Genomic DNA, 6,480 nt, shown 5'->3' with positions numbered 1-6,480 from the left:
CAATATACTTCAATAAGTAATAAATATTGAAAATAAATAAATAAAATGAACATGGCTTGATTCCTTTGCGTTCTGTAAAATGATTATTTTAAATTGTCAATTTATGAAATTAGTTTCTGTGATAATTATCTTGTTTTATGGATGATAAATGTTATTTTAAAGACATACTTTTATGGGTTCTTACTTTTCCACTATATTATTTTGCTCTCCCAACATCTTGGAATTTTTTTTCATTTATATACAGATCATCTCATTATAATTAACGCTATTTGGCGACTATTCTCTTCAAAATTTGTTATTATTTTTGCATTTATTATTGAAATTTTTATGACCTCTGTTAGATTTGTTCGTTAACTTTGTATTGAATTACAATTTCCTTGTAGAGATTAGTGGTGTCGCTGTCATCTGATAAAGCTATTTGGGATGCTGTCATGAGCCATGTGCGGCATCAAAAGCTCCTAGAGATGCCTGATTCAGGTCTTTATTTCTAGTTATATGCATATTTATTTTATAAAATGAAGCTCAACCCTGTGCACAAATATTCCGCTTTATGCAAATTCCAGGAAAGCGTATAATGTATTTTAACTGATAAACGGATTAGGGACTCATTTCACAGTTTGATTTGACCTCAAAATCACACGGAGAGAACTCATCGGTGCTCCAAGACCCCCTCTTATTTTATAAAACAGTAAAATATATTTTTTGTTCCTAAAGTTTGGCAAAAGTTTTAAAATATTTTCCTAAATTTTATTGTCTCAAATGTTTTCGATTTGCATCAAATATACCCCTGACAATTAAATTAAAAAAAAAAATTTAAGACCAATCCAATAATAATGCCTGACAATTATGTTTGATTTGCTTGTGTTGAATGTTATTATGTAATTATTGTTGAATTGATTCTAATTTTTTTGAAAAATTAGCCACCAGAGTTATATTTTGATGCAAATCGAAAATTTCTGGAACAAAATTGAAACAAAATAAAACTTATGGATATATTTAAAACTTTTGTCAAATTTAAAAGGACAAAAAATATATTTAACCTTTTATAAAATGAAGCAGCTAAACAAAATCAAATCACTAAGATGCAGCGGCTAGCAAGTGCAGTTGAGTATTTCTTTTTTACTTTTGACCTTGTTCTTTATACTAATTTACTCATTTGTGCATGCAGCAACCCATTGGCCAGCGGCAAACCCTTAAATGGAACTCAGTACCGCGACGGATTAATCCTTGACCTGTCGGGTTGGGGGATACCGTGGGAAACCAAAAAAAAAAAAGAGTGTTTACTCATAACTTAGGGAGCCACGCATCAAAACAGTTTGTTTTCCCACTGGATGTTCTGGATGTTTACACCTTCTTTTCTAGTTGACTTTGCCACTTGACTAGTGAGTCATTGGCATGGCATTTGAGTATTTTGAATAATAATAACAATAATAATTACTAGTGGTGGCTAAGTGAAAACTGTCACAAAAGCTATGTTGAACGAACGACACCAATATTGCCAAATGCCAATGTCTGTTTCATGAAATATTGAAATCCTAGATTGCTTCAACCTCTAACTAACTGACTCATTCCACGTTGTATTCTTTCATCTAGATGAGAACAAGACGCCTCAGAATTCTGAAGAAAATGAGCTTGCCATGTATCTGTTAAGCTGGATACTACAACTCATAAAAGGAAAGGTCTGGGAACTGATAGAAAACTTCCAGTCACTGGTAAATGATTTCTTTCATTCTCCGAAGATGCAACACGTAGATCCGGCAGTGCTGCACGAGAAACTCAGGTCATCTCTGCTTCTCTGCATTGTAATCCTCTTGATCGTGATCATGGCTCGATTGGAAAGATCTTAGGGAATGTGGTTCATCAGATGTCTCACATTCTTGGGAATATTGTCGCCGGGGAACCTTATTTCTAAGCCAAACATAGAGTAAAACATTTCATGAACTACACACACCTTCTGATTGGTGTGTGAATATGCAAGAGTAGTTTCATTCGTGGCTGTTGATTTCGATTTGTTTGGACAATCTCGACATCTCGTACAATCTTTTGCCTCATTCGTGTCACACCTTTTTCTTGTACATAAGACACTAGTCTGTCGCACTGAGACATTTGAGTGTGTATGTATTAGCTTTCGCATTGTATTCAATTTTATAATACAAATATTTAGTAAGTTGCTGTGTCAATTAACCTGAAAATGCATTCTGCAAGATACAGACTCGTATTTGCATATCGCTAGATTTTGAAGGATAATTGAAACAACTAACAAAAATATATTCAGTGTAGATACTTCTTGAATTAAAAGCTTTAAAATAAACTGGAGATTAAACCACTACTGATTCTAAGTTTAAATGATATTAGTTTATTTGAATGAACTAAAAGCCTTTATTTGGATGGCCGAATGCAATATCACAAGTTCACAACAAAACAACTTTATCTCATTAGGTAGAGTTAGTTACATGGATCAAATTAAATTGCTTATATATAAATCTCTTTTGACCAGCTCATGTATGATTTTTTTTTTAGTTTTCCTCATGTATAGTCAAGAATACTATGATAACAAATGTTGAGGAAAGAACATAAGCTTTTCAAAAGAAAAAGCTTGTCTCTCATTCTTTTAATTATTTTGTTCATTACCTATTTAGATATTAAATGTATTTATATTTTTTTCTATTCTTTTAAAAACAGTATATGTAAAAAATAACATTTAGGCTAACAGAAAATTTAATAGTAACAATCACTCAAACAATTCATCTCAAATCTCACACAAAAGGCACAATAACCTCTTCTCACAAATCCCTGTGTTTATCTGCTGGCATTTCATCTAAATTTTGAACAGGTCCTTACAAGATCGACATATCAGGACATCCACATTCTTGGACCCATCAGTTCACGATCCGAAGCAGAACCTTGGTTAGCAAGCTTCTGAATGCGGGATGAAAATTCTTCAGCCTGACAAGGATTGATCAAAATCGTAGCGCTTGTATTCAGTGATAAGGCAAAAACACAGGACAGAAGAAACAGGCGCAAATTAGGTTTTCAGGGAATAACTGCCCACCCACCCCAAAAAAAAAACAAAAAAGAACACACCATGGCCACAATTATAGAGAATATTTGAGTCGAGGAATCATGCTAAGAGATCTTTGTTTGTTTTATTTTTTGGAGAAAATTTATTATGAATTTCAAATACTGGGAAGACAATCCTTATATGCACATCGAACTTCAATCCTGTCAGATTAAAGAGCATGAATGATCTTAACTAGAACCTAAGCTTTTAACTAAGTTCAGGTGCGTATAGTATCCAACCTATTATGAAGGGTGTAGCTTAACTTCACTCCCAAACGAACACACCCAGTAATAATACTAAGCATACCTAACAAGTAGAAACAACAAAAAGTTCCACCAAACAATGGCATGGTGGAAAATACTGACCTTTTCATCTATCCACATCAGAGAGGTTAGTTGATTGTTTAGAATTCGAACTACTGCATCTAATGGAGTCATTCCATCAAGTGCATCAAGCTCTCCACCCTGAATGTCACAATAATGTAAGCATCGCTTTAAGTTCTTTTAGTATAATAACAAATCAACTGAAACTGACAACCTTTACCTGGTTTGAGTTGAGAGATTGGATGATGGATTTGATCTGTTCTGTCATCTGCTCTAGTTCCCTTTCTATCAGTTCAGACTGCTCATACCTGCAAATCAATGTATTGGAAAAATAAATCAAAGAAATGACAGAATGAGAGGTACTGGTGTCAAAATTACAATTCATATTACAAAAAAAATTACTAATAGCCTTCACTGGACTCAGATACTACTTAATCACCAAACAAACAAGGATTAACTAACATTGCATCTCTTGTAGAAGCAGCTTCATCATCAAGAAGCAATCCACGCTCATCCTTGTAAATACGTTCAGCTTCTTCTTCCATGCTTTGTAAAGCCTTGTCAACCTAAATACAGGAATGACAACAAAAGAATTCATTCAGAACACACAACTCATTTCAATTCCTTTTTTATCTTTTTGGGTGATGAAACTGTTAAATGATTAAATCAATATAACATATTTTTATATAAGCATAGTAACTTACTCCTCAGATGTAGAGAAAACAATTTTGATAACCCAAAAACACTTAGATGAAGTGACTAAACTTTTCTAGCATAATGAAAATTAAATGTTCCGATTTTGAGTCTCTCAATTTCAATCTTTTCAATTTCTAAATTCTAATTGCTTCCATAATCAAGCTACCTAGGTTTAATTCACTTTATGTCAACGATTTGATTGAAATCAATAAATGTTGCCTGCTTGTTGAGTTTGTAAAAACCACGAAATTTATAGCTTCTTACTAGTATGTTAATTCCCAATATGCGAATATACAAACAGGAAGTAATATATTTTTATATAATTAGTATCAGCTTTGTAGATTGTGTTGATCCATCCTCCATGAGCTTGATGACAAAGAGACAAGCAAACAACTAATTCCTTCATACGATAAAAATGCAAAGATGCTTAAGTAAAATTAACTTGAAACTGAAGAGAAGCTAGTTTCGAGCCCCAATGTTGGAGAAATTTACCAAAAAAGAAAACAAAGATCCTAGTTACTAAAGACAAGAACTAGAAAAAATCACACGCAAAATCTTGTATGAGAACAGCACATCACAACAACTAAAATAAATAGTAGGCCAAACACACATTAAATGCAGCTCGCCAAAAACTGTTTAGAAATGGGGAAAAGAACTTCTCAAAATACCTCCTGTTGATGAGTCTCAATTAACTCCAATTGCCGCTCCATGTTTGACTGTGTCTCAACTACTTTTGCTACTTCGATCTAAATTAAAAACATTTTATATAAGCTATAGAGAAATAATTGGTAAATGTAAACTGTTTCATGTGGCGTGTTATAGAAAAAAAAAAGTAGGAAAAGAAAAAAATTATCAGCAGAGAGAGAAACCTCAAGCCTCAATAGAACATCACGATTCTGCAAAATTCTGCGATCCCATTCAGCTATAGCATTAGCCTGTTTCCTAAATTTTCCAGTACGCTCTTGCAACTCAGTATTCCACTCTTTGATAATCTACAGAAGATTACAGGATCCCAAAATGGTCAGGGCAAAAGAAAGAAATATCTAGTTCAAAATTCTATAAACAACTCTGTTGGAAATACCCGACCTCTATCATCACTGGAAACGATATCTGTTAAATAAGGGCTTTTTACACAATGAATTTGAACATATAATTTATGTCATTTATGCAATATTCCAATTCTTTTCAATATATTCCAGTAAGTCGTGTTCACCACTCAATATAAGTGCAGTTCATTTCTTAACTTATCAATTAATTCAATTTCTAAGCCAAATGCACACAAAATAGGGAACATGGAAAAGAATAAGAATGCACCAGGTACCTCTTCCACAGTCTTCCCTGTAATTTCAGATGGCAATTTGGGAGCCGCAGCAGCAGCAACTGAAGTGCTGACAGTTGAAGTAGTTCTAAGTGACAAGAAGAACGTAAGATATCAGATGCAACTTTGTATCAAAATTAGTGACTCCTTATGCATATATAATATACTAAAGCTTTTTAACATCAGCACCACAAAATCAATACAACAGCTAAGCCTTGTATCATTAGGTGAGGAAATTGATACATTCAGCAAAAAAAGAATCTGGAAACAAGAAGCAATGCGAAGTAAATGTCTCTGTAAATGCAGCAAACAATCACTTATAAGGTGCATGTTGAAACTTGGAAGCACCACGTTAAAAGTTCTACCTACCCTTTGGATGCGACCCTTCTCCGGATCCTATATTAACACAGGATGCTTATGCACCGAGCTTCCCTTTTATTCTTTTTGATAAATCATCAAGTACACAACATAATGCATGAGTTACTCCTATTAGTAAAAGTTATGAATTAAAGCCTTAAAAAATAAAAAAGAAACACTTGGAATGCAAATAAGTTTTTTCTTGTATATTTTGAAATTTAATATAATCCATGTATATTTGGAATGAAATGTATATCAAGCCTTTACCACCATATCACATTGCAAGATGGATAAAGTTAAGAAATTAACCAAGATAGAGAGAGAAAAAATGAACACAAATAGAGATCACATAACAACATTTGTCAAGAGGGGAAAGGAAATAACTAGATAACTAGAACGGTAAAAATTATAAAACATATATACCCACTAGTGGAAGCCACAACAAGAGCAGATGATGTCTGAGTTGCACTTGCACTGGAGCTGGAAATTGTCGGAGCAGTTGTTGTGGTACTGCTAACTCCTACAGAAGCAGTTTTCAGTTAACAATCACACATCAGGCATGTGAAAGTTTATGTACATTTTTTTAATTAAAAGGAATTGAAAGAATTAGATAACATGAAAAGAAACAAGAAAAAATATGAACATCTAATGAAAATCTCTGCGTGAAATGTTATAACTGTAAACAATCCTGAACAAGAAAAATAACCGCATCAAGATACAAGATA

The 6,480-nt window shown here is 33.2% G+C and overlaps 2 protein-coding genes across 4 annotated transcripts in view; one reads left to right on the top strand and one right to left on the bottom strand.

Moving 5' to 3' along the window:
* The window catches only part of LOC107605284, a 3,978-nt gene extending 1,798 nt beyond the window's left edge, over positions 1-2,180 (top strand). The window contains exons 3-4 of one of the 3 annotated variants that reach the window (XM_016307112.2): positions 384-477; positions 1,594-2,180. In XM_016307112.2, coding sequence (XP_016162598.1) covers positions 384-477; positions 1,594-1,847 — 348 coding nt within the window. In that variant the 3' untranslated portion in view covers positions 1,848-2,180. Of the gene's footprint in view, positions 1-383; positions 478-601; positions 706-1,593 lie in introns of those variants that run through there. The other 2 variants (XM_016307116.2, XM_016307115.2) reach the window with 2 other exon arrangements.
* The window catches only part of LOC107605282 (nuclear pore complex protein NUP62), a 6,773-nt gene continuing 2,927 nt past the window's right edge, over positions 2,635-6,480 (bottom strand). The window contains exons 2-9 of the mRNA XM_016307110.2: positions 6,179-6,275; positions 5,402-5,486; positions 4,950-5,072; positions 4,749-4,826; positions 3,847-3,950; positions 3,605-3,692; positions 3,427-3,525; positions 2,635-2,946 (exon numbers count right to left, since the gene is read on the bottom strand). Coding sequence (XP_016162596.1) covers positions 2,854-2,946; positions 3,427-3,525; positions 3,605-3,692; positions 3,847-3,950; positions 4,749-4,826; positions 4,950-5,072; positions 5,402-5,486; positions 6,179-6,275 — 767 coding nt within the window. The 3' untranslated portion in view covers positions 2,635-2,853. The remainder of the gene's footprint in view (positions 2,947-3,426; positions 3,526-3,604; positions 3,693-3,846; positions 3,951-4,748; positions 4,827-4,949; positions 5,073-5,401; positions 5,487-6,178; positions 6,276-6,480) is intronic.

The sequence above is a fragment of the Arachis ipaensis genome, chromosome B06 (genome assembly GCF_000816755.2).
Source record: "Arachis ipaensis cultivar K30076 chromosome B06, Araip1.1, whole genome shotgun sequence".
In the NCBI taxonomy this organism is placed as follows: Eukaryota; Viridiplantae; Streptophyta; class Magnoliopsida; order Fabales; family Fabaceae; genus Arachis; species Arachis ipaensis.
The sequence above is the reverse complement of the archived record's forward strand: the minus strand, read 5'-3'. Positions and strand labels throughout refer to the sequence as shown.